Here is a 26,989-nt window from a genome sequence, read left to right as displayed (position 1 = left end):
TACACTTGGGTAGAGAGGATCAGCAAAATAAATACTTGTCAGCAGGGCGGCACAGTGGCGCAGTGGTTAGCACCGCAGCCTCACAGCTCCAGCGACCCGGGTTCAATTCAGGGTACTGCCTGTGTGGAGTTTGCAAGTTCTCCCTATGTCTGTGTGGGTTTCCTCCGGGCGCTCCGGTTTCCTCCCACATGCCAAAGGCTTGCAGGTTGATAGGTAAATTGGCCATTATAAAATTGCCCCTAGTATAGGTAGGTGGTAGGGAAAATATAGGGACAGGTGGGGATGTGGTAGGAATATGGAATTAGTGTAGGATTAGTATAAATGGGTGGTTGATGGTCGGCACAGACTCGGTGGGCTGAAGGGCCTGTTTCAGTGCTGTATCTCTAAAACATAAAAGTCATCAAAAATATAATTTAATCTTCTCTCTAAATCTCTGCTCCATGTTTCATGCTCACTCCCCAAGATATTTGATTGAGGCAAATACTTATAAGGGCTAATTCTGCGATCTTGTACTCCCAAGCGGTGATGTAGGCTGTGAGTTAGGCATTATCCCTTTAGCGATTTTGCTTCAAGTTTTACATGGTATACAAATGAAAGCACTGAAAAGAGTACATGACACAAAATGGAAGATTGTTTTTAAAAAAACTGAAAAATAAATGAACACAGAAAACTATAAGGTTGAGTCACCACAGTGTTGCACTTTTGCACCACCAATCCTTTCAAGCCATCTCTGGTAATATTGCCCACAGTAGTCAGACTCTAATCTATCAATTTACTAAACAAGTCATTGAAGTCTTGTTTACCAGGAGAAACACTGATGCCACTTCTCCAACTGGGGAAATTGGCCGATATATTTCTGCTTCTAGTAGATAGAGAAGTGACATAAATCTGCATGTGGTGAAGCATATCAGATAATCAAAATGCATAGTGTTAAGTCTGAAGTTATTAATACACTCACTCCCATTAAAAGCCTCAAAGTATTAGTCTGATTGGGTAACTATCACAAATGAAGCTTGGCTATTTCCTTATTTTATAGTCTGTTGTGAGACATCCCCGATGCCACAAACCTCACGAGAACATACAAAATCCGGAATCTAGCCTGAAGGATTGTACTGTAAATTAAGGTTAAGGTGTTTAGCACTGGTCCTCAATCTAAAGGTCACAACATAAAAGTGGGATGTGGAAGGATACGCAATAATCTTTTTCCAAATCTCAGTTTATCCATCATCCTTTACTTTTCAGGCTTTTGAAACCCAAGCTTGGAATCACCTATTCTGTGCTTCACAGTTTACTTAATCTCTTTCAATCTTCACAACTGGCATACAATATTTCAAAGGCCAGTGGCAGGCTGGAAGATTGGGAAACTTTTAAAGATCAACAAAAGGTTACTAAAAAAAGTAATAAAAAGAGCAAAGGTAAATTATGAAAGAAAACTAGCGCAAAATATAAAAACAGATAGCAAAAGCTTCTATAAGTATATAAAAGGTAAGAGAGCAGCTAAAGTGAATGTTGGTGCTTTGGAGGATGAGACTGTGGAGTTAATAGTGGGGAACACAGAAATGGCAGACACTAAATCAGTATTTTGCCTCAGTTTTCATGGTGGAGGACACTAGTACCATCCCAAAAGAAGCAGGAAATGCAGAGGTTATAGAAAGAGAGGAACTTAGCACAACCATCATCACTAGGGAAAAAGTACTGAGCAAACTATTGGGATTGAAGGCAGACAAGTCTCCAGGGCCTGATGGCCTACATCCTAGGGTCTGAAAGGAAGTGGCAGCAGAGAGAGTGGATCCATTGGTTATAATATTCCAAAATTTTCTGGATGTGGGAAAGGTTCCAGTGGATTGGAAAAAAGGCTAATATAATGCCCTGATTCAAAAAGGGAGGGAGGCAGAAAGTAGGAAACTATAGACCAGTCTGTCATTGGGAAATTGTTAGAATCCATTATGAAGGAAGTACTAACAGGACATTTAGAAAGTCAAAACACAATCCATCAGAGTCAGCATGGTTTTATGAAGAGTAAATCGTGTTTGACTAATTTACGAGAGTTCTTTGAAGCTGTAACAAGCAAAGTGGATAATGGGGATCCTGTAGATGTAGTATATCTGGACTCCCAGAAGGCATTTGATAAGGTGCCGCACAAAAGGTTAAGATCACATGGGGTTGGGGCAATTTATAAGCTTGGATCGAGGATTGGCTAATCAACAGAAAACAGAGAGTCAGGATAAATGGGTCCTTTTCTGGTTGGCAAGATGTAACCAGTGAGATGCCTCAAGGTTCGGTCCTTGGGCCCCAACTATTTACAATATATATTAATGACTTGGATGCAGGGATAGAATGTACTATAGCCAAATTTTCAGATGACACTAAAATAGGTGGGACAGTAAGTTGCCAGAAAGAAATAAGAAATTTGCAAATGGATATGGATAGGTTAGATGAATGGGCCAAAATTTGGCAGATGGAGTTTAACGTGGATAAGTGTTAGGTTATCCATTTTGGTCGGAAGAATAGAAAGGCAAATTATTATCTAAATGGAGAGATACTTCAGAATGCTTTGGTGCAGAGGGATCTGGGTGTCCTCGTGCATGAATCGCAGAAAACTAGTATGCAGGTACAGCAGGTAATAAGGAAGGCAAATGGAATTTTGGCATTTATTGCTAAAGGAATAGAATATAAAAGTAGGGAAATGTTGCTGCAACTGTACAAGGCATTAGTGAGACCGCACCTGGAATATTGCGTACAGTTTTGGTCCCCTTACTTGAGGAAGGATGTAGTTGCACTGGAGGCAGTTCAGAGGAGGCTCACTACATTGATTCCAGGGATGAGGGGTTTGTCTTATGAAGAGAGATTGAGCACTTTCGGCCTTTACTCTGTACAGTTTAGAAGAATGAGAGGAGATCTAATTGAGGTATATAAGATGATTAAGGAGATTGACAAAGTAGACTTAGAGAGGATGTTTCCTCTTGTGGGGAAATCTAGAACGAGAGGTCATAATTTTAGTATAAAGAGTAGCAAATTTAAAACAGAGATGAGGAGAAATTACTTCTCTCAAAGGGTTGTGTATCTGTGGAATTCACTACTCCAGAGTGCGATGGATGCCGGGACATTGAGTAAATTTAAGGAGGAGATAGACAGGTTTTTAATTAGTAAAGGTTTGAAGGGTTATGGAGAATGGGCAGGAAAGTGGATTGATGCCGAGATGAGATCAGCCATGATCGTATTGAATGGCGGAGCAGGCTCGAGGGGCTGAATTTCCTATTCCTGCTCCTAGTTCTTACGACCTTATGACCTTATGACCTTATAACTGGGGTGGTATCCTGTCCGATGGGTTCTGGGCCTTCACCTTGGTTTCTCAATTTTTTAAAAATGCCATCACCAATCACCAAAAGAGAATCATTATTGCTTGCTGCCTGGGCAAGTGGGTTGTTCATTACAGGCCATATCCCAAATCTGTAGGGTTGCATTTTCTGGGCCCCCAACATTGGGCTCCGTGGCAGGGCGAGGGGGTGCCGGAAGATGGTTCCGGCAGAAGCCCGCCATGGAGCTCAAAGCTGGGAGGGCCCGGCCTGATCCTCCTAACAGTGGCAGCGAGGCTCCGTGGTGGGCCACCCCCCACACCCCCCGCCGCGGGGCGACCGTACCTTAATTTCAATATGTAAATCAATAAAATGAATAAATTTAAATGCACTCACCTCCAATTTTCCAGGCATGCCTTGATCTTCAGTGTGGCGGCCAGCATGTCCCACCTTCATTTCCCTGTCTGGGGAATATCGGCGTGACACTGGTGGGGAGTGGAGGGGCGTGGGAGTTAAGATTTTTAGTGTGGTGTGGGGGAGGGGAACATTGTCAAATAAACATAATGAGTATTTTGGCTGGTGGGAAGGGGTGAACTTTAAACTTTGTACAGTTTGGGGGGGTGGCAGTTCAGATTTCAAAGGTAAGCGTTTTGGGAGGGGAGGGCAAATAGTTAGTGTAATTGTTATGGGAGGGCTGGGAAAGGGGCGTTACAATTTTATTTGGTAGATTTTGGGGGTATACCACTTTAAAATTTCAAATTGACTGGCAGAGCTCCCTGCCCTTTAAAAATGGCGCCAGCCCCTACTCACAGGCAGCTGACGCCATTGCCAGCGTTAAACAGCCTGCCCCCTCCACATGATTGGGGGGAGAGGATGGGCTGCCCCGGCTATTTAAATGAGCCGTCGCGCGGGAGATCATGGTGGCTCCGCAGCGTGACGCCTGCTGCCGAGAGCAGCAGCGGGCTCTTAAAATCCAGTCTGTAGTGTCTACAGTGCCACACTTACCTTTCAGAAAAAGTGCTGTATGTCAGCTCAATAAGCACAAACATTTATAATTTCAATTTGTGCTGGACAGCTAAATTGTAAAATGTGTTCCGTATTGAAACAAGTTTGGTATATGAGATACTTTGTGAGTAGCTATGATTTGCAGTACATAGAAGCTAATTTTTGATTCAACATTGATAACGGAACTCACTTAGGTGTAAAAGTAACAGTTCGCGGCCTGCTTTCACATTCCTCACCATGAGTCTTGATGAGGATGGATCTGTCATTGTTCCCCTCTGCTGACTGTACAAGTGAAATATCTACTTTCTCTGTTGAGATGAATGGAGCCTCTGGATGCATCCCTATTTGTCCTGAAATATAGGCAAAATGTTTAAATACATGGTAGGAGTAGGTAATTCCTTTAAAAAAACTCTCAATGTTGTGTATTATTTACCAACAACAACCTTTGCAATTACAACCATGACACATTATTTCTTTGTCATTTAACATGGTCAACCATTCCAACTTCCCACCACCTTCCTTCCACAATCCACCTCCTTGCAGCCAACCTTACTTCGTTTCATTGCTTTCTGTCCCAGCATATGTTCATTGAGTTCAATAATTTCAGAGCATGACGGGCTCCATTTTACTTTTATTTTCAGTTAATTTTTTCTTTTTCCTTTTTTAAAATATTTTTGTGTGTTTATTTAATTTTATTTCATCTTAGTTTGTTCAGTTTGCTTACCCACTGCTTTTTTCATGTTTGTACTTGCAGCTGTTCAATTTTCAGTCTGTTAACACCCTATCTGTATTAATGCTTTGTCTTTCAACACACCATTAACATATCGTTTGCCTTTGCTCCACGACCTTCTGGTCAGCTATTCTGTGACCTTGTCCTATTTACACCTTCTCCTTTGTTATCTCTTGCCCCACCCCTGCTTTACTTGCTTATAACCTTTTACATTTCTAATATTTGCTAGTTCTGAAGAAGGGTCACTGACCTGAAACATTAACTCTGCTTCTCTCTCCACAGATGCTGCCAGACTTGCTGAGTATTTCCAGCATTTCTTGTTTTTATTTCAGATTTCCAGCATCCGCAGTATTTTGCTTTTACTCAAACTCTGATCGGGCCTGACCTCTGTCACCCAGATCCAGTTCTATGCTATGTTTCTGCCTGCCCATTACCCTGGACCTCTTCAACCTTCATTATGTCCCTTTACAAATCCCTCCATGGTCTTGCTACACCTAAACTAGGAGCCACCTTCAACTTTACATTCCACCTTGTGCTCTTTGACCTTAATTATCTGTGCACCTTCTCTCTGTCCCTTTGCTCCATTATTGCTCATTCCCTGTCCTTAAAGACTCTTCAAAATTTATATTTCCAAGCCTCAAAAGTGTTTTAACGTCTAATCCTTTTACAATTTCATTACTACTACTGAGTATTCATTTTACCTGTGGATCATCTTAGGATGTTAGGGAGAAAGGGAGAGAGAGAGAGAGAGAGAACGGGAGGGAAGAGAAAGACTTGCATTTATATAGCACCTTTCATGACATCAGGATGTCCCAAGGTGCTTTACAGCCAATGAAGTACTTTTTGAAGTGTAGTCACTGTTGTAATGTAGGAAATTCAGCAGCCAGTTTGTGAACAGCAAGGTCCCACGAACAGCAATATGATAATAACCATATAATCTGTTTTAGTGTTGTTGATTGAGGGATAAACATTGGCCAGAGCACCAAGGGGAACTTCCCTGCTCTACTTGAAAATAGTACCATGGGATCTTTTAGAACATAAGAATTAAGAGCAGGAGTAGACCATTCAGCCCTTCCCGATCATTCAATAAGATCATGGCTGATCTTCTATCTCAGCTAAACCTTCCCACAGTAACCCCAAATCCCTTGATTCTCTTACTATCCAAAATCTAATCAAGCTCTGACTTGAATATACCCAACAACTTTATTTGGTAGATTTTGGGGGTATACCACTTTAAAATTTCAAATTGACTGGCAGAGCTCCCTGCCCTTTAAAAATGGCGCCAGCACCTACTCACAGGCAGCTGACGCCATTGCCAGCGTTAAACAGCCTGCCCCCTCCACATGATTGGGGGGAGAGGATGGGCTGCCCCGGCTATTTAACCCCAAATCCCTTGATTCTCTTACTATCCAAAATCTAATCAAGCTCTGACTTGAATATACCCAACAACTGATCATCCACTGTCCTATGGGGTCCACCTGAGAGAGCAGATGGAGCCTTGAGTTAATATCTCATCCAAAAGGCGAACTCCCCTGATAATGCAACAGTCCCTCAGTACTGCTGGAGCACCAGCCTACATTCTTGCGCTCAAGTCTCTGGAACAAGACTTAAACACATTAACATCTGACTCAAAGGTGAGAGTGCAACCTACTGAGCCACATTATGTGTTACATATACATTTTTATTTTCATCTTGTATCAATGATAATGTACAACTCAGTTTATAAAGATATTGGAGAAAAGTATCATTCGCTACCTCCACACTGTGTTTATCATGCTTTTCCCTCCTCACCATGCTGAGTATCCTTCAGCAAAAAAATTCACAAAAGCAGAGATTGATCAACTCTCCACAACACACTAGTACCATGCATATTAATATTGGCCAGGATTTTGTAGTCAGCAGTGAAGCAATGGTGTTTGCCATTGACTGCAAAGAAACCTGCCACAAGACCAAATAATCTCTGGTGTGGATTTCCCTTTTCTCTATATTAGTTTGAATCCGGTGCCAAGCCAAGGGGCGGTTCAGACATCTAGTAACAGTAATATCATCAAGCAAGGTAAGCAGCCAATCACACTGGAGTATTCTCATAGACAACAAACCAGGAAGTAAATGCTCTGAATTTTTGATCTTTAATTATCATTTTACGGAGTGCGAAATAAATGATTGGGATATATACATGGAATTAACATAGAAGCTGAAATATCATAAACATTAAAAAAAATTAAGAAGTGGATTTTTTTTATCATAATGGAGAAATTTGACATTCCAAAAATATAAAATTTGTTTTTCAGAGCCAGAGAGGTTTCTCAGCAGTAATTATGAACTTAGTATGCCGTTAAAAACCCACTTACACCTTATTTACCAAGGTGCAACTTTTTAAAGTGTATTTACGATAAGACTAACAATGTAAAAAGGCAACTTCTCATCAGTTCAGTGATTTATGTTATTGCAGCTGGGGTGGGGGGGGGGGGGGTGCCTTTTCAACAGCACACCCTATGGAGAAGCATAGAATCACTGGAAGCAATTCCTGAATTTTCATGTTTAACTACACATGTGCGGACTTCAGGAGTTTCTGTCAGTTTCAGAGGAGCATCGACAGCGAATACTAACAATTTCACCATCATTCCTATTGCAAAATCTGAACCAATATATCAAATACCAAGTATTTAAAATGTGTTTACCATATATACATAGCAACAAATACATACAGTAGGTCAACAACAGGTTGAAAGATTAATAGCTTCATTCTACCACTGAGGAAAAGCTCAAAACTACATTATAACTAAAGCTGTGTGTGATAAGAAGCTGAGGTATGCTTTAAGGTACATGTGATGGAGGAGTTTTCTATATTAAATCAGTTTCTTATTTCATCCCTATACAGACACAACGTATTTGGGTGCTGCATTGAACTTAGAAGACAAACAAAATTGTTTGTTCTGAATCTCACTGCACTACTTACCACCAGCAGAAGGCCCATATGCAAAGAACAAGTAGTACATGTTGTTGGCAGCTCTTTGTGCTGTTGAAATGTTGTTTCTCATGATGAATGAGCACTGAATGACTCCATTTTTATTAGTAACATTTATATTGTCTACTTCACCCTGTGGATGAATAATCATTGCTATTTTACATGATAATGAACAAACATTATGGGCAGAATTTTCACCCCCAAATGGGGGCAAGTACCGCGGTGGGTGGACCTGAAAATTTGTGCCGTCAGCCTTGCCAGCACCATCCCGTCCCCGGGCCATTTTCCCGGAGATGGGATTGGGGGGGGTGAAAGGGCTACCTGCCGCTAGTGGTTGGTAGCCAATTAAAGTACATAAGTGGCTTATTAAGGCCAATTGACAGAGGCGGAGTGGAATTTTTGAGTTAGCCTGTGGGCCTCCCATGGTGTCGAGAACTAAGCCAGCTGCCTGGAGGCGGCCTCCCGACCATAGACAGGGGGAACAGCACTTCAAGCAGGCTTTGAAGCCCTCCCCATCTGCCTGGTTACAGCTGTAGCTACAGGCCGCCTTGTGGAAGGGTTTCCCCTTCATGATGATGGGCCGGCAACTGTGGCCATTTTTTAATTTAAAAGTAGCTGAGGGGGCCTCAAGATCAAGGTGCCCTCTCTCTCTCTCCCACCTGAAATGGCAGGCTGCAGCCTTTTCCATGCTGGAGCGCATCCAATTGGTCCTCCAACTTCAAAAGCCTGTGAGCACGTCCTCTGGCCACTAATTATTCAATTCAGGGAAAATCACTGCCTGGGCGACTGATTCCCCCACAGTCCAGTTTTGGGATCCCCATTTGACCCCAAAGTCGGGGTCCCGACTCAACACTAAAAATCCTGCCCGATGTCTTTTACATCATGTTTCTGAGAATCACAAAGTTACAGAACCTGCTACTAATATGAAATAATAAAAGGACAACAGATTGCAATGGACAACACAAAAAACAGAAGCATATAATGAATTTATGGTGGTCTATTAGCATTTGCACTGCATGCTGTTTCTTAATCCGGGTTTCAGTAATGCACTAGAGTGCAAGTTTAGAATATGAGCCCAATCCCTAGTACGGGGTTGGAATCCACAGACTTCTAACCTGGAAGCAAAAGTACAAAAGTGGAACCATTTATACAGGCTGTATTGTATTTTTATATGGTGCACCATGATGATTTTCAAACAGTCTATTTGTGTACAAGTTGAAGATATTTACCAGCTGCTCAGTCCGAGGACGCACTTTTCCTGTGGCATAGGCATGCTGCACTTCTATGTTTCCAGAGGTGCCCACACCACAAATGTAGATATCATCATTGCCCTAGATATAAAATGGAACATAATCAATGACAGGATACCTCACACAGAAAAAGTACCTGGAATGTGTCAAGTATGGCATCTTTAGTCATTCAAACACATTATCTTGCTGTTAAATGTATCGTTGGGAATTTCAAACACTTTATAATAGCCCAGCAATCCTGAATTAAGTGACTAGCTCATTCTTGCTGAAATGAGTGTAATAGTCTGTGGATGTTAAAAAGTACATTGCAGGAATACTTTCAATATTAAGAAACTTTGTTACCTTTTGCTACCTCCCCATCCCCTCCAATCTAAGTTAGCCAAGAAGGGAAGAAAAAAAATCCAACTTTGTTGGGGATTACTTGTGCTTCCACTCGTATTTCAGGAAGACCTGCTATTCTGCCACTAACCTTCAGCAGGTGTCTTCATTGCCAGTCGCATAGATCAATATTCTTTGCCGTTTGTAAGGAAAATTGGGAGCCATCCATGTCAGGTACTTCAATACTGATACGCTATTTCAATGTATATATAACTCTATCAACCAGGAATATCATTCATTTTGACCAATACAGACTAATTCCTAAACTTGCGTCTTATACATTATATCTTCCTCCAAGATTCCTTACCATTATTTTGTCATCTGAAAAGCCAATCGAGATGTAGCCATCCGCCTTTCCACTCATTTCAAATCGGAAGCCTCGGTTACTCTCTGGGGTGGATGCCATAAAGAAACAGTTCGCATCACTGGCTGGATTACATCGTGCAGGGTTACTGAAGCAAAACTTTCTGGTCCCACATCCGTTACTAGAGATCTGGGTTTGAACGGAATGAAGGTGGTAGTAAATGACATGGTGCTTACAATAAGCTTCATATGTCATGCTTTAGTCCCTGGTTTCAAAATAATGGTTTGCAGATGCATATTTAAAAGCATGCGTGTCCCAGGGAATCTATTCTGGGACCTCTTATTTTAATGTGCCATTGGCACAAGAAAGGGAAAATTGAAGTTTATGATGATATAAAAATTAGAGTGCATGGTAAATCTGAGGAAGATGGCAGGCTAACAGCGAGTGGGAAGATAGGTAGCAGATACAGTTCCAATCTAGAGAAATGTGAAGTAGCACACTCACTAAATGACAATATTCATAACAGAGGAGTGGAAAAACAGAGAAATTTAGACCTATGGAAACACGAAGCTTTAAAGATGTTGGAATGCCAACAGAAAAGGCTATAAAAAGGTAAATGAGATTGTATTTATAGGTTGCATACAGTCACACTCTCGTTCCCGGTCAGAATGGCAATGATTGGGTAACTCCCGGTCAATCACACATGTGAAAGCAAGTGGGATTGATTTTATGTATATTAATTTGTGTGCAACTGTCCTCCACTCTTTGGCTGTAATTTTACGCTGGGCGGACGGGAGCCGGACTCCGACGTAAATGTCGGTACCGATCCTGCTCCTGCCCAGCCTGGGGATCCGTCCTGTATTTTACGGATCCCCAGGCTTTAATTGGCCTGAGACGGGACTTCCACCCACTTGAGGGAGGAGGTCCCGCTTCAGTGAGCTGCCGGCCAATCAGCGGGCCGGCAGCTCTTAGTCTCAGCAGCGCCACCGGGAGCGGTGGCCACTGCTGAGACTGCAGCCCAGCCGACAGAGGAGGATGCAATGGAACTGGGACAGAAGGTAAGTTCGGACAGCCTCACCAGAGGAATCGGTCGTGCCCTGGTGAGGCTAGGGTGGTCGTTTGGGGGGCGTCTTGGATCCCGCGGTTGGGAGCTGGGGGCGGCCCTCAATCGGGCACCCTGTGCCCGATTGCCAGGCACCCCCGGGGTGCGGAAAGGCCGACAGCTTTAGCTGGGTGGCCTTTCATGTCCCCGGCACACCCGCTTGCCACGGGTAAAATACCCGTGGAGGCGGGCGAGGGCCCTTAAGTGGCCGTTAATTGGCCACTTAATGGTCTTGATTGGCCTTGGGCGGGCAGGCCGCTTCTCACCCCCCCCGCCCCCCACCGGACCGCCGTAAACTTGGTCGGAGGCGGATTCGGGGTGGTTAGACCTCCCGGACACCTTTGTGGATGAAGAACCTCTTGATCTCCTTAATCGCTTCCCACCAGTGAACTGGAGACTCAAAGAGGGGTTTCACGGTCCTCCAACCATTGTAATCCCTTTTGAGTTCCTCAACGTTCTCTGGGGTCAGCAGTGTCGCATTGAGCTTCCACGTCCCTCTGCCAACCCGCTGGTCGTCCTGTAAGTGACAGTCGGCCAGTAAGAGGCGGAGACTGCCGCTCAATTATACGCCGCCCCCACGCCACCATCCGACCTGCTGGGGCGGCGTATAATTCCGGCCATTGGGTTGGATTTTAAGAGCTCAAATGCCAAAGAGCTGCCGCAACCTCAGGGGTGGCGGCTCATTTAAATAGCCAGGGCGGCCTCCCCCCCCACCGACCCGCCAATCTCATGGAGGGGGCGGGCTGTCTGTCCCTGGCAATGGTTTCAGCTGCCTGTGTGCAGATACAGGCGCCATCTTTAAAGGGCAGCCAGCCCTGTCACCCAAGTTAAATTTTTAAAGTCCTACTCCCCAAAATTAAATAAATAAATTTCTTACATTCCTGTCCCACTCCCCAAATAACAACTACAATAATTATTTGCCCATCCCCCCCAAAACACTTACCTATTACAGCTGACCTCCCCACCAAACTGCACAAAGTTTAAGGTTCAACCCTTCCCACCATCCCCTACACCCATTATGTATATTTGACCCCCTGCCCCCCAGCCCCTGCACTGACAAACTTGCCTCTTCCCCCCTCCCCACCAGTGTGGCGCCATGTTTCTCCAGACAGGGATCTGAGGGCCGTGGGCTGCCGCTTCGAGGAGGTAGCACAGTGGTATCGTCATTGAACTAGTAACCCTGGGTATTGCTCTGGGGATATGGATTTAAATCCCACCACAGCAGAAGGTGGAATTTGAATTCAATTTATAAATCTGGAATTAAATGCTAGTCGAATGATGGCCATGAAACCATTGTTGATTGTTGTAAAAATCCATCTGGTTCACTAATGTCCTTTAGGGAAGTAAATCTGCTGTCCTTACCTGGTCTGGCCTACATGTGACTCCAGACCCACAGCAATGTGGTTGACTCTTACATGCCCTCTGAAATGGCCTAGCAAGCCTCTCAGTTGTAACTAACCACTATGAGGTCAATAAAAAAGAATGAAACTGGACAAACCACCCGGCATCGACCTAGGCACCGGAAACGACAACGGCAAACCCAGCCCAGTCAACCCTGCAAAGTCCTCCTTACTAACATCTGGAGGCTTGTACCAAATTTAGGAGGGCCGTCCCACAGACTAGTCAAGCAACAGCCTGACATAGTCATGCTCACGGAATCATACCTTACAGACAATGTCCCAGACATTGCCATCATCATCCCCGGGAATGTTCTGACCCACCCGCAGGACAGACCCAGCAGAGGTGGCGGCATAGTGGCATACAGTCGGGATGGAGGTGCCCTGGGAGTCCTCAACATTGTCTCCGGACCCCACGAAGTCTCATGACATCAGGTCAAACATGGGCAAGAAAACCTCCTGCTGATTACCACCTACTGCCCTCCCTCAGTTGATGAGTCAGTACTCCTCCATGTTGAACACCACTTGGAGGAAGCACTGAGGGTGGCAAGGGGGAAGAAGGCACTCTGGGTGGGGGACTTCAATGTCCATCACCCAAGAGTGGCTCGGTAACACCATTACTGACCGAGCTGGCCGAGTCCTAAAGGACATATCTGCTAGACTGGGTCTGCGGCAGGTGCTGAGGAACCAACAAGAAGGAAAAACATACTTGACCTCGTCCTCACGAATCTGCCTGCTGCAGATGCATCTGTCCTTGACAGTACTGGTAAGAGTGACCAACGCACAGTCCTTGTGGAGGCAAAGTCCCGCCTTCACATTGAGGAGAGCCTCCATTGTGTTGTGTGGCACTATCACCGTGCTAAATGGGATAGATTTTGAACAGATCGAGCAATGCAGAACTGGACATCCATGAGGCGCTGTGGGCCATCAGCAGCAGCAGAATTGTACTCAACCACAATCTGTAACCTCATGGCCCGGCATATTCTCCACTCCACCATTACCATCAATACAGGAGACCAAACTGGTTCAATGAAGAGTGCAGGAGGGAATGCCAGGAGCAGCACCAGACATACCTCAAAATGAGGTGTCAACCTGGTGAAGCTACAACACAGGACTACGTGCTTGCCAAACTGCGTAAGCAGCATGCGATAGACAGAGCTAAGTAATCCCATAACCAACGGATCTGATCTAAGCTCTGCAGTCCTGCTACATCCAGCCGTGAATGGTGGTGGACAATTAAACAACTAACTGGAGGAGGTGGCTCCACAAATATCCCCATCCTCAATGATGGGAGAGCCCAGTACATCAGTGCGAAAGATAAGGCTGAAGTATTTGCAACAATCTTCAGCCAGAAGTGCCGAGTTGATGACCCATCTCGGCCTCCTCCTGAAGTCCCCAGCATCACAGATGCCAGACGTCAGCCAATTCGATTCACTCCGCGTGATATCAAGAAACGACTGAAGGCACTGGATACTGCAAAAGCTATGGGCCCTGACAATATTCCGGCAATAGTACTGAAGACCTCTGCTCCAGAACTTGCCGCGTCCCTAGCCAAGCTGTTCCAGTACAGCAACAACACTGACATCTACCGTGCAATGTGGAAAATTGTCCAGGTATGTCCTGTACACAAAAAGCAGGACAAGTATAACCCGGCCAAATACCGCCCCAGCAGTCTACTCCCAATCATCAGTAAAGTGATGGAAGGTGTCATCAACAGGGCCATCAAGTGGCACTTGCTTAGCAATTACCTGCTCACTGACGCTCAGTTTGGATTCCGCCAGGGCCACTTAGCTACTGATCTCATTACAGCCTTGGTTCAAACATGGACAAAAGAGCTGAACTCAAGAGGTGAGGTGAGAGTGACTGCCCATGACATCAAGGCAGCATTTGACTGAGTATGGCATCAAGGAGCCCCAGCAATACTGAAGTCAATGGGAATCAGGGGGAAAACCCTCTGCTGGCTGGAGTCATACCTAGCGCAAAGGAAGATAGTTGTGCTTGTTGGAGGTCAATAATCTGAGCTCCAGGACATCACTGCAGGAGTTCCTCAGGGTAGTGTCCTAGGCCCAACCATCTTCAGCTGCTTCATCAATGACCTTTCTTCAATCATAAGGTCAGAAGTGGGGATGTTCTCTGATGATTGCACAATGATCAGCACCATTCATGACTCCCAGATACTGAAGCAGTCCGTGCAGAAATGCAGCAAGACCTGGACAATATCTAGGATTGGGCTGATAAGTGGCAAGTAACATTCATGCAACACAAGTGCAGGCAATGACCATCTCCAACAAGAGAGAATCTAACCATCTCCCCTTGACATTCAATGGCATTACCATTGCTGAATCCTCCACTAACAACATCCTAGGGGCTACCATTGACCAGAAACTGGACTGGAGTAGCCACATAAATACTGTGGCCACAAGAGCAGGTCAGAGGCTAGGAATCCTGTGACGAGTAACTCACCTCCTGACTCCCCAAAGCCTGTCCACCATCTACAAGGCATAAGTCAGGAGTGTGATGGAATACTCTCCACTTGACTGGATGGGTGCAGCTCCAAGAACACTCAAGAGGTTCAACACCATCCAGGACAAAGCAGCCCGCTTGATTGGCACCCCATCCACAAATATTCGCTCCCTCCACCACTGACGGACAGTGGCAGCAGTTTGCACCATTTACAAGATGCACTGCAGCAATGCACCAAGGCTCTTTAGATAGCTGCTTCCAAACACCCGACCTCTACCAACTAGAAGGACAAGGGCAGCAAATGCACGGGAACACCAACACCTGCAAGTTCCCCTTCAAGTCACACACCATCCTGGACTTAGAACTATATCGCCGTTCCTTCACTGTCGCTGGGTCAAAATCCTGGAACTCCCTTCCTAACAGCACTGTCAGAGAGTCATAGAGTTATACAGCACAGAAACAGGCCCTTAGGCCCATCGTGTCCATGCCGGCCATCAAGCACCGAACTATCCTAATCCCATTTTCCAGCACTTGGCCCATAGCCTTGTATGCTATGACGTTTCAAGTGCTCATCTAAATACTTCTTAAATGTTGTGAGGGTTCCTGCCTCTATCACCTCTTCAGGCAGTGTATTCCAGATTCCAACCACCCTCTGAGTGAAATTTTTTTTCCTCAGATTCCCTTGAAACCTCCTGCCCCTTACCTTAAATCTATGCCCCCTGGTTATTGACCCCTCCTCTAAGGGAAAAAGTTTCTTCCTATCTAACCTATCAATGCCCCTCATAATTTTGTTTACCTCAATCATGTCCCCCCTCAGCCTTCTCTGCTCTAAGGAAAACAACCCTAGCCTTTTCAGTCTCTCTTCATAGCTGAAATACTCCAGCCCAGGCAACATCCTGGTGAATCTCCTCTGCACCCTCTCCAATGCAATCATACCCTTCCTATAGTGTGGTGCCCAGAACTGTACACAGTACTCCAGCTGTGGCCTAACTAGCATTTTATACAGCTCCATCATAACCTCCCTGCTCTTATATTCTATGCCTCGGCTGATAAAGGCAAGTATCCCATATGCCTTCCTCACCACCTTATCTACCTGTGCTGCTGCCTTCCGTGATCTATGGACAAGTACACCAAGATCCCTCTGACCTTCTGTACTTCCTAGGGTCCTCCCATCCATTGTGTATTCCCTTGCCTTGTTAGTCCTCCCAAAATGCATCACCTCACACTTCTCTGGGTTAAATTCCATTTGCCACTGCTCCGTCCATCTTACCAGCCCATCTATATCGTCCTGTAATCTAAGGCTTTCCTCCTCACTATTTACGACACCACCAATTTTTGTGTCATCTGCGAACTTACTTATCATACCTCCTATATTCACGTCTAAATCATTAATGTACACTATAAATAGCAAGGGTCCCAGCACCGATCCCTGCGGTACACCACAGGTCACAGCCTTCCACTCGCAAAAACTCACATGGACTGCAGCGGTTCAAGAAGGCAGCTCACCAGCACCTTCTCAAGGGCAATTGGGGATGGGCAATAAATGCTGGCCTAGCCAGTGATGCCCACATCTCATGAATGAATAAAAAAAATTAATTTAATAATTTTATTCATTTGAATATGTTAATTGTGGCCCCCTTGCCCAGCAACGTGTGGGCCGCCATGGAGCCTCGCCGCCGCAGGGATGATCGGGCCGGGCCCTCACGGTGTCGAGGTCCATGGCAGGCCTCAGCTGAAGCCATCTTCAGGCACCCCCCCACCGGAACCTGACGCCTGGGGGAGAACTAAATCCAGCCCATTATATTTTCTTGGACAAATCACCCTGTTTTTATCGGGAGATGTTGCAGTAGTTCATAAAAATCTGTTTAAATAGATTCTGGAGAATGTGCTGTGTGTGCTGTTTAAATAGACTCTGTTTGCTGTAAAAATAGACTGTTTGCTGTGAGTACTGCCCCAATTAGAACGTTGGGATTTAGTGATGAGGGGATTTAATACAGGCTTTGATAATGATAGAATTTCCCATTGGGTGGCAAAATCAGTAACAGGGCAGGAAAAGCGAGCTGTTGCATCACCTCAGGATTATCACCAGACCAAAGAGGAGGCATCTGAAGATTTTTTTCTTCACACAAAGCATCATTAGAATATCTGACTATTGAAACAGTGACCCTGTATGTAAAAGTATGTTAAGGGCAAGGAAATAGGATTACAGTCAGGGACACAAAACCAGCAGACACACCGGCTAAATGCCTTCCTTTCATCAATCAGTTCTTATAGTTCAATCGTCTTGTTCTGTTATTGCTGCCTGTTTATTAGAATGGTTAAGTAATTTCAGCAGTAATTACTGGGAAGAATAAAGTATATGAGATGATCTCGACTTAATGAATCCACATTTAAATCAGAGTTTGAGGCTAAACTGACCTCCTCAGGTTGATTGATAGTTCTCATCATGGTAGGAGACGCAGTGCTTGAGTTGTTGATCGTGGTAGGAGATATACTGGTGGCAGATCTTTGGATGGTTGGACTCTTGACCTGAATCCAAAACGTTTTCTTTGTTTGCACAAAAGTAGCTCTACAAAGGTAAGATGCTATGTAGGATTAAAAGGGCATTGCTATTGTAATATAACTTTGGATCTACTCAAAATTTAAAACCTGCCAGTTAATGGACTGCCAGTTAAAGGAATACTCCAAAATGAAACTTCATAAATCGTCTTATCATTGGTATTCCCTTTTTTTAAAAAAAACACCAGTTTTTGTTTTTTTAAAAAGAAATGAGGCTGTGGCATGGCTCCTGTGGCATTGCCATTTTTAATTTCAGAGACCAGATTAGCCAGGCCTAACACACTGCAGACAGATTAGCCTTCAGTCCCATGTACAATAGGGTTCCTAACCCTCCCGCTTTGGGCGGGAGTCTACCCAAAAGGGAGATGGGTCTCCAAAGCACTGCTGCTGGCGACTTGGGAGAAACAATCCTCATATGCGCTGTTTATGCGCTGTACGACGGCTATCACAGGTAGTAACCAAGCCACAATGTTGGAACTCTGCTGGACCCTGGATATTTGGAAACACACCGCATTACTATTTGTGAGGATAGTGGTATTGAGTCCTGAGCAGGGAAGGAGGGAGAGAAACATAAGCTGGAGAAAGAGAAGCAGTCAAACTGGGGAGGGGAGAGAGAAAAAAAACACAAACTTGGAAGGGAGGGGAGAGAGAGAGAGAACAGACAAATTACATACAAACATATAAATTAGGAGCAGAAGTAGGCCATTTGGCCCATCGAGACTGCTCCGCCATTCGATAATATCATGGCAGATCTGCTTGTGTTTTGAATTCCACACTCACATTTACCCCAATAACCTTTGATTCCTTTGCCTAACAAGAATCTATCTACCCCGCCTTAAATATATTCAATGACCCCGCCTCCACCAGCTTCTGAGGCAGAGAGTTCCAAAGTCGCACAACCCTCTGAGAGAAATAATTTCTCCTCATCTCTGTCCTAAAAGGACAACCCCTAATTTTAAAACAGTGCCCCCTAATTCTGGACTCACCCACAAGAGGAAACATTCTTTCCACATCTACCTTGTTAGGACTGTTCAGGATCTTATAAACTTCAATCATGACTCCCCTCACTCTTCTAAACTCCAGTGAAAATAAGCGCAGTCTGTCCAACCTTTCCTCATAAGCCAACCCACTCATTCCAGGTATCAATCTAATAAACTTCCTCTGAACCGCCTCCAATGCATTTACATCCTTCCTTAAATAAGGAGACCAAAACTGCACATAGTATTTGAAATGTGGTCACACCAATGCCCTGTATAACTGAAGTATAACATCCTTACTTTTATTTTCAATTCCACTCATAATGAAGGATAGCATTCCATTAGCCTTCTTTATTATCTGCTGTACCTGCATGCTAGCTTTTTGTTACTCCTGCACTGGAACACCTAGATCCCTCTGCACTTTGGAATTCTGCAGTCGTTCTCCATTTAAGTAATACTCTGCTTTTTTATTCTTCCTGCCAAAGTGAACAACTTCGCATTTTCCCACATTATACTCCATCTGCCAGATTTTTGCCCACTCACTCAACCTATCTATATCAGTCTGCAACCTCTGTATGTCCTCTTCACAACATACTTTCCTACCTATCTTTGTGTCATCTACAAATTTTAGCTACCATGCCATCACTCCCTTCATTTAAGTCATTGATATAAGTTGTAAAAAGTTGACGCCCCAGCACAGACCCCTGCGGGACTCCACTCGTCACAGCCTGCTAATCAGAAAAGGACCCATTTATGCATACTCTCTGTTTTCTGCCAGCAAGTCAATCTTCTATCCATGCTAATATGTTACCCCCTACACCATGAGCTCCTATTTTGCACAATAATCTCTTATGTCAAATGCCTTCTGGAAATCCAAGTACAGTACATCAACAGGCTCCCCTTTATCCATAGCACATGTCACTCCTTTAAAGAACGCCAACAAATTGGTTAAACTGGAGAGGGGAAGAGAAGATGAAACAAACTGGGGTGGGAGGGAGAGACGCACACAAGCTGGGATGGAAAGAGAGAAAGAATCAAACTGGGGAGAGAGAGAGACACACAAACAAAAGCTGAGGAGGGAGAGAAAGACACACAAAATCTGGGGAGGGGTGAGAGAGAAAGAAACAAACTGGGGTGGAACAGAGAAACACACACAAACTAGGGAGGGAGAGAGAGAAAGAAACACAAACTGGGCAGGGGAGAGAGAAAAAACAAATTGGGGAGAGAAAGGAGAGTGTGAGCAAGCAAGAGAGAGTGAGAGAGAAACGCAAACTGGGGAGGGAGAAAGAGAGACAGAGATTAAGTGGGAAGGGAGGGAGAGAGGGAGCATCACAAACTGAATGAAGGAGGGAGAGTTCATAAATAAAAACAGAAAGTTCTGGAACTACACAACAGGTCTGGCAGCATCTGTGGAGAGGTTTTCTCTCTCCACAGATGCTGCAGACTTGCTGTGTATTTCAGCACTTTCTGCTTTTATTTCAGATTTCCAGCATCCACAGTATTTTGCTTTTATTTTATTATATGTGCAAGAGTTCATGTTGGTCTATGAGATGCACCATTGTATAATGGGTTTTCCTACAGGAGTCCTGCAGCTTTGGGGAGGGATAGAAAGAAACCAGTCAGATCTGTTTTCTGAGAACTGAGCAGCTCCCCCGCCACCCCCAACTCCTGAAGCTAGGTAAGGGTTGGAATTCAGTCTATTGAATTAGGTTTGGTTTTGGTTGTATTTCATACTTTTATAACTTGAGGTGCATAGTAAAGGTCATAAAATTGTATGCAAACCTCAGTTACTTATAGTAATGATTTTGTTAGATCAGTGGTGTTGCTGTATCTCATTGTGGTCAATAGTGTAGAAAAGTCACAGAAATAGTTTTTATTTATATATAACTTAGCCTGAAATCTTTCTATTCTTTTGTGTTTTTTCTTTCATTTATAAATTGTTATTCATCTCACTATAAAACAAAAAGTCAAATATTTTACTAAGACACTCAGCTAAGATAAATGCAATAGCAAGTAACATTCGTGCCACACAACTGCCAGGCGACGACTATCTCAAACAAGAGAATCTAACCATCTCCCCTTAACGTTCAATGGAATTACCATCACTGGGGGTCACATTATCAACATCCTGGGGGTCACATTTTAACCAGAAACTGAACTGGACCAGCCACATAAATGCTTTGGCTACAAGAGCAGGTCAGAGGGCTGGGAATTCTGTGGCGAGTAACTTACCTCCTGACTCCCCAATGCCTGTCCACTTGCCTGGATGCGTGCAGCTCCAACAACACTCAAGAAGCTCAACACCATCCTGGACATTTCAGAGGGCAGTCAAGAGTCAACCACATTGCTGTAGGTCTGGAGTCACATCTATGCCAGACCAGGTAAGGGCAGCAGATTCCCTACCCTAAATGATGTTAGTGAACCAGATTTGTTTTTTTAATGACAAATTGATGATAGTTTACAATTCCAGATTTTTTTATTAATTAATTGAATTTAAATTCCACCAGCTGCCTTGGTGGGATTTGAACCAATGTCCCCGGGGATTAGCCTGGGCCTCTGGATTACTACAACTGACATTACCACTACACCACCGTCTCCCCCTGAGACAGAGAGGGGAGGGGGGGGGAGACAGAGCGAGAGGTGGGGTGGTCTCACAGAGAAAAGGGGGGAGACACAGAAAGAGGCGGGGAAGACACAGAGAGAAAGGGCAGGGAGACACACAGAGAGAAGGCGGGAGATGGAAAGAGATCAAGATCAGTCCTGAGAGATGGACATCTATTCAGAATACTCTACACCACTACATCAAATGTGCGGGCAGACATTGTGCAAGCAAAAGTAAATTAACAAATTAAGCTTCTCATTTAAAGCTTGTTCACAAAGATGCACATTTGTTGTTGCTTTGATTAATAGTAAGATAAATATTTAATGCCCTTATCTTTCTAAAATTTGCTCGCCAGCCCCCCATGGAGGACAAAAATTGTAATGTGGCCCCTCACGTGAAAAGGTGGACACCCCTGGTCTAGAATCATAGAATAGTACAGCACAGAAGGAGGCCATTTGATCCATTGAACCCGTGCCAACACTTTCAACAAGCAATCCAGTGATTCCCACTCCATGCTCTTTCCTGATATTCCTGCAATTTTTTCTCCTTCAAGTATTTCCTTTTGTTGAAGCATCATATAAGCAATGTCACATGATTGAATGTCAGGTGATCAAGTCACATGATCAAATTTCCAGGCATAAGCCAAACCAGTATTCACAACCCTAGTACGCAAGAATGTTCTGGCTGAATGTTACATTAATGTGGTACTGTTGTGATCCAGGCTCTTTCCTCAAATCCTTATATAATGAGTCTGTCATCTGGAGATAGACACCAGTACATCATTCATTTAGGAAAGAACAGGAAAATGTCCTGTGTGGGAGAAACTGTTCTGCTCCTGTTCACCACCTGTTCATGAGTGGCATTGTGAGAAGCTGGGAACAGAATGCCTCTCTGCCAACTCTGTTTCGGGGAGTGGGGATGAGGGGATGGGGGGGTGGGGCGTTAGCGGTGGTGTAGAGGAAGGAAAGGATAGCAAACATAAAAGAAAAATGATAATATATATAAAAAACAAACTACCTGAATTCAATGTTGCCTGTATCCGATGCAATCCAATTGACATCAACCTCTGTTTTTACACTTCCTGAGGTTTGACTTACAGCAGAGTTCTGTGGAGAAAGGTTTGTACATCAACTAATCAATGCCAACCATAGGAACAGGAGTAGGCCATTTAGCCCCTTGACTCTGTTCCACCATTCAATGAGATCATGGCTGATCTGTAACATAACTTCATATGTCTTTGTCTCATATCTCTTCATATCTTTGGTTAAATCTATCAATCTCGGATTTAAAATTAACAATTGATCTAACATCGATTGCTGTTCATGGAACAGAGTTCTAGACTTCTACCACTCTTTGCTTGTAGAAGTGCTTCCTCACTCCACTCCTGAAAGGTCTGGCTCTAATTTTTAGACTATGCCTCCTAGTAATGGACTTCCCAACAAGTGGAAATAGTTTTTCTCCATCTACCCTATCAGTTCCCCTTAATATCTTGAAAACTTGATCGAATCACCCCTTAATCTTCTAAATTCCAGGACTTGGGTGTCCTGGTAGATAGATCATTAAAATGGCATGAACAGATACAGAAAATAATCAAAGCGGCCAGGAAGTAGAACCTTGTTTGTGGAATTTCCCTTCATAATTTGACCATTGGAGTCCAGGTGTTATTCTTGTAAATCTACACCGCACTCCCTCGAAGGCCAATATAGCTGTCCTAAGGTGTGGTGCCCAGAACTGCACACAGTTTGTCTCATTGGCGGGGCTCCCGGCACTGGGCCGATAAGGCAGTAAGGGACCTTTTGGAGGCTGCCGGCATGATTCTATAGTGCTCAGGCACAATACTGCTCGGCACCAGGATCCTCGTCCCCATAAAGACGGGATCCTGACTGCAAGAGCTGCCAACCAATCAGAGGGCCGGCAGCTCAGTAGTATCAGTGGTGGTCACTGTCGGTCCTACAGGAGGCCTGGGAGCAGACCCAGCACTGAAGCCCTGGAGAGAAGGTAAGTGAGGCAGGGTTATGGGGCCAGTCCAGCATGCCCCGGTGATGGGGGTGGTGGGTGAAGGTGGGTGATGAGTGCAGGAGTGGGTGGGTGGGGGGGTGATGTTATGGGAGGTCGATAGTTTGCAGCCGGGGGCTCTCAGTGGGCCACAGATTGTCAACATAGGAGGCCAACCCCCCCACCAACCACCCCCCACCACCCCACCTCAAGGTCGCAGAGAAGTCGCCTCATTTATTGGGCAACCTCCCCGCTTGGCGGAGGACACCCCCACCCCCACCTGCCTCCCACTACTGGTTTAATTCCACTAATAATAGGCCACTTAAGGGCCTCAATTAGCCTCTGGGTGGGAAGATCATCTTTCCCACCCCCGACTTCATCGTGTTGCGAGGAGAAGGCGATGGGCCCTTACTACCCCAACCCCCCCGCCTCTCGTCTATGGGCAACCGCCACCCAGCCCGTCTCCGGGGGTGTGGTGGGGACATTAAATCCAGCCCAGTTCTTCAGGTGTGAACCAACCATAACTTTGTACAGCCACAGCACAACTTCTACCCCCTTATATTCTAGTTCTCTAGCTATAAAGGGTAGAATTCCATTAGCTGTTTTGATTATTTTCTGTACCTGTTCATGTCATTTTAATGATCTATGTACCAGGACAGCCAAGTGTCTTTGGACCTACACTGTTTCTAACTTTTCACCATTTAGAAAGTACTCTGTTCTATTTTTTTCAGCTTCAAAGTGGGTGACCTCTTATTTGCCTACATTGAAATCCATTTGCCAGTTTTGCCCATTCACTATCGCTTTGAAATTTTATGCTTCCATCTGCACTGCTTGCAATGCTGTCTATCTTTGTGTCATCAGAAAATTGAGATATGTTGCTTTCTATCCCATCATCTAAGTCATTACTAAATACAGTGAATAGTTGAACCCCTAACATAGATCCTTGTGGGACACCACTAGTCACATCCTTTAAGGGCATTTAAGTGGTCATTGGATAGACATATGGATGTAAATGGAATAGTGTAGGTCAGATGATCGGCGCAACATCGAGGGCCGAAGGGCCTGTACTGCGCTGTAATATTCTAATTCTAATTCTAATTCTAATCCTGCCAATTGAACTAATTGCTATCCCTACTCTCAGTCTCCTGCTGCTCAGCCATTTTCACAATCAATTAGTTGCCTTCAATTCCATGAGCTTCAACTTTTGCTAACAGTCTCTTATGAGAGACTTTATCAAATAGCTTCTGGAAGTCCATATTAAAGATATAAGCTAAATTATTCATTTTAACCACTTACGCCTTTCGGTGATTAAATAACTTTTAATTACTACAGTATTCAGGATTTGCATTTTTAAAATTAATTTCAATAGTAAACATACAAGACTCCATTCCAGTATTTTTGCCAGAATGAAAACATGTAGTGAAAGATGTTAAATGCCTTTTAAGACAGACTTCTAAATAGTCAATCCTGAAATTTGACTTCCCTATAGACGACATGACTGTGTTGAATTGTACCATTTCAAATCTCTGCTAGAGGCAGCTGAATATTAGCAGCTGGGCCCATTAAGCATTTAGAACTGTGATGCAATAAAACTCTTCAGAATGTTAGAGAAATCGTTTCTGTGCTATTGTGTGGCTCAAGCTAGGAGAGAATGACCCAAGAGTGAGCCACATCACCTGAGCTAAAGGAGTGACACTCCAGATGAAGAGGTGTCCACCTACACACACATGCCTAGAAATTACCATTTGTAATATCAGTGAACAAATGCTTATTTAATTTGCATTAAATTCCTCCATCTATTACTTTAACATAGGCACTAAAACAGCAGACAAAAGACCATCCCAGAAACATGATCGGCCTGTTTTCCCATTCAGATGGTGGTCAGCTCAGATCTCTTTCAGTGCTCTTCCTGTGCCAGCCACTGAGTGTGTGGGGGTGGTGGGGGTGGGATGGTGGGGGCGGTGGGGGGGGGGTGCGACCAAGAGCATAGCTGGAGTACGTGGCTTCTGATTTTCTCTTCCACATGATGGAGAGAACCCGATTGCTGTTCAGCACTTCCTTGTGATGGAATGGGCCAAGATCAGAAACTGCTGGAGTGAAGAATTTGTGGAGGAAAAGACCATGTCCTACTGAAATGAGCAACAGTACATGGGTACCAAAGTGCAGCAGTGCTGTGCCACCAAACACAGCTTTTTGCCCAGAAATTATGAATTGCGATTACAGCAGATGAATACATTAAATGTTCATTTGGCATTATTCTGCCCACTATTTTAATAGAGGCATTGAAATAAGATTGCCTGCTGGAAGTATGCAGAGTAGGTAGTTTGTGATGTCAGTCAGTGTGTAACATTGACACCAGCGCTGTCATTTTGGAGTTCAAAGCTCCAACTTAGTCCACCTCTTCGACATCCTCAGCTGAGCATGCGTTCAGCAGTAGGAAGGATTCCCCCCTTCAGCGCTACATAAAGGGCTCATCAACTACTTTCAGGTTAGTGCTGATTGATTTCTACTGATATGTGCTGCAATTGTAGAAGTGTTTTGTGGTTTCCAGAGTTGTTTAAAGTTACTAAATTCGACAGGGCGTACTGAAAGACTTTGTCCTGACTTTAACAATTCTACACAAACCACTTGCTCATGGATGCAGTAGTTGGCATCTCCCTTGGACTACAGTGAGACTGAGAAGAGGTAACACAGAGCAGGACAAGCTGCTGGAAGAGGGAGGAGCAGGAAGGGGTGAAGTGCTCTCAGTAGAAGGCCATATTCGCCTAGAGCGTTCAGGGAGCAATTCTCCTACCTGAACCTGCTTCACTAAGGAGAACCTCACTGAAATCTGCCATTAGCTCTTTTTTTAAAACTAATTTTACATTACTATGACCCCTAGTCCTGGACTCCCCAACCAGCAGAAACCAGCCACAACTGCAGATCCAGAGCAGGGCGAGAACGTCATTGCCAGTGGCAGTGAAGGTGACCATGGCCATGAACTTTTATGTGCCTGGCTCCTTTCAGCCTGGAGCAAGTGATATTAGCAACATCTCCCAGTTTGCCGTCCACCGTTACATAAGCAAATTCACTGAGGCTCTGTATTCCGAGAGAGCCAAATGCATTTCATGCCCTCTTGCCAGAAGGAAGCAGCGGAATGAACATGCAGCTTTGTGAGGATTGCAGACTTCCTCATAGTGTAGGGTGCCACTGACTGCAGGCACATTGCTTTGAAGGGTGCGCATGTCAACTGAGATACACCGCAGCTGAATGGAATTGAAATCCCTCAACCCAGTTGGTATGCGACCATACGCAGCGTATCATGCAGCTTAATGCCTGGTATCCTGGCAGCAGTAATGATACCACCATTCTGTGACAGTCCACCGTACCAGCTGCATTTGAGCCACCACAGGTTCTATTGGGTGACAAGCGCTATCACTGGGAACATGACTCGTGACTCGACTGTGGACCACTCTGCAGGAGCCCTGTAGTACACGGCAGAGTGTGTGTCACGATTTGTCATGATTTGCTGTATGCTTCATAACCTCACAATTATGCAGGCACAGCCCTTGCCACCAGCGGAGGAGGGAGAAGAGGAGGAGGGAGGCGGCAACCAACAGAGTCCCTTTTTGACTGGGCTGTCCATGATTAACACATCCGACTGCAGTACCAGTGAACGTAACCCCAATTCCCCACTCACCAACAGCCCCACACCTTCCCTTCCATCTATCACTGACCATCACAGCATCCGTTGGCCACAATGTTGAAATAAAAGGCAGCTCGAGAAACTCTGGGCCTAGAAGGCCCCGCTTTGGATACACCATCTTAGCATGGACAGCAGCAATCTGGACTGGCTGGCTGACAGGGAACAGAAAGGGCACTGGCAGAGTAGCAGGTGTGGGAGGACGAATGCTGTCATCCTGAGAGAGAACAGCAGGTTCATGCTCCATGGCATCCCTGCCACTCCCCCAGGGCGGCACCTCA

At 44.8% G+C, this 26,989-nt stretch overlaps 1 protein-coding gene across 1 annotated transcript in view; it reads right to left on the bottom strand.

Annotated features, from left to right (window-relative positions):
• Positions 1 to 26,989, bottom strand: part of zgc:163022 (putative ferric-chelate reductase 1) — an 87,634-nt gene that overhangs the window by 46,630 nt on the left and 14,015 nt on the right. The window contains exons 4-9 of the mRNA XM_068036364.1: positions 22,049 to 22,137; positions 17,312 to 17,462; positions 9,935 to 10,120; positions 9,229 to 9,330; positions 7,991 to 8,132; positions 4,538 to 4,651 (exon numbers count right to left, since the gene is read on the bottom strand). Of these exons, the coding sequence (XP_067892465.1) occupies positions 4,538 to 4,651; positions 7,991 to 8,132; positions 9,229 to 9,330; positions 9,935 to 10,120; positions 17,312 to 17,462; positions 22,049 to 22,137 (784 nt within the window). The remainder of the gene's footprint in view (positions 1 to 4,537; positions 4,652 to 7,990; positions 8,133 to 9,228; positions 9,331 to 9,934; positions 10,121 to 17,311; positions 17,463 to 22,048; positions 22,138 to 26,989) is intronic.

Source organism: Heterodontus francisci, chromosome 8 (genome assembly GCF_036365525.1).
Source record: "Heterodontus francisci isolate sHetFra1 chromosome 8, sHetFra1.hap1, whole genome shotgun sequence".
In the NCBI taxonomy this organism is placed as follows: Eukaryota; Metazoa; Chordata; class Chondrichthyes; order Heterodontiformes; family Heterodontidae; genus Heterodontus; species Heterodontus francisci.
The sequence above is the reverse complement of the archived record's forward strand: the minus strand, read 5'-3'. Positions and strand labels throughout refer to the sequence as shown.